Source organism: Etheostoma spectabile, chromosome 5 (assembly GCF_008692095.1).
Source record: "Etheostoma spectabile isolate EspeVRDwgs_2016 chromosome 5, UIUC_Espe_1.0, whole genome shotgun sequence".
In the NCBI taxonomy this organism is placed as follows: Eukaryota; Metazoa; Chordata; class Actinopteri; order Perciformes; family Percidae; genus Etheostoma; species Etheostoma spectabile.
This window is the reverse complement of record NC_045737.1, coordinates 23,613,505-23,614,630: the sequence shown is the minus strand read 5'-3', so window position 1 is coordinate 23,614,630 and position 1,126 is coordinate 23,613,505. Positions and strand designations below refer to the sequence as shown.

Sequence of the window (1,126 nt, the reverse complement as noted above, 5' to 3'; positions counted from 1 at the left end):
TTCTCATGGATCACCGTATTACATGTTTCAATGGCAGATTGTAAGTCTGAATGATGGCTCATGGATATACAGCAACCAATACTAACTAAGCAACTAAAATGTGACTTGTTTTTGAAAGATGTAAAATGTGCTTCAATTAAGTAAAACGTGTTTGACTTTGATGGCAGCAGCAACCGAGTGATACCATCAAGGCAGTCTTTCCTTCTCACTGTGTTGTAAACGGCTCATGCAAAATTAAAGCAAATGCGCAACTTGCTCATGAAGGTGGGAGGAGAAGGAAAAGAGGAGGTGGCGAAGAAGCTAAGGAAGAGGAGGGCGGGCTAAGTTGCGGTTAGGTGGTGGGAGAGTAGCCTGGATATGGAGGGTGAATGGGAAGAGTAGGGGTGAGTCTGGGTTTCTTGGGATTGAAGGTGTAGGAGTACATACAGGGAAGGGATTTTCATTCTCCAAAAAACGGGAAAAGTGGCCAGTCTTGTCTTCCCCTGTCAGCTTTATTCAGCTAAACTAAGCTAAATTAAACAAAGCAGTTAACTGTCCAGCACAGAACAAAGACCACCATATATCACTGCATGTGTTCAAGAAAGACTCATGGCCTTTTTCTGGCCTTGTCAAGGGTGAATTGTCATTGTCAGCTGCACCACATACCATATTGATCCTCTGAGGACATAGATCGCCATATCCTGCGCCGAGCTACACTGCCATAGTAAACATCCTCCTTGACGGGTGAGAGGTTCCCCTCACTCCCCTCACTGTTACTGTCCATGGTGATCTCTACAGAAGATACCAATCACAACGTTACGGTCAGAGATCCCCCGCACACACACTCTGCTCTACCCCATGGCCCATTCACGCATGCTGAGACAGTAGGATGATGAGGTTGCCCTGAGGTGGGGTGGGGGGTAGGGGGGTGTACAAGGCAACAGGTTTCACTCTGGAGTCACTGGGTGTAAAACAGCAATGCTTGCACTGTTGCATGGAGGTCAAATTGGGTGGACATGTAAACATGTCACCCCACAGTAAACACAGGCATAGGGAGTGTATCAGGGATAACTTTCCTGCAAAACTGCATGTGAACATTTGGAAAATCCAGATCGCGAGGATGGATAGCTACAGGGTGTGCAACCCC

The 1,126-nt window shown here is 46.9% G+C and overlaps 1 protein-coding gene across 25 annotated transcripts in view; it reads right to left on the bottom strand.

The window, feature by feature from the left end:
- rimbp2b (RIMS binding protein 2b) overlaps window positions 1–1,126 on the bottom strand; it is a 98,810-nt gene that overhangs the window by 11,380 nt on the left and 86,304 nt on the right. For 17 of the 25 annotated variants that reach the window (XR_004332247.1, XM_032517307.1, XM_032517314.1 and 14 more), the window contains one exon: window positions 646–771. The exons of the other annotated variants lie outside the window; for them this stretch is intronic. Coding sequence is in view for 16 of the 17 variants with exons in the window: in XM_032517307.1 (XP_032373198.1) it covers window positions 646–771 (126 nt within the window). In the remaining variant the exon portion in view is untranslated. The remainder of the gene's footprint in view (window positions 1–645; window positions 772–1,126) is intronic. 25 annotated transcript variants of the gene reach the window in all.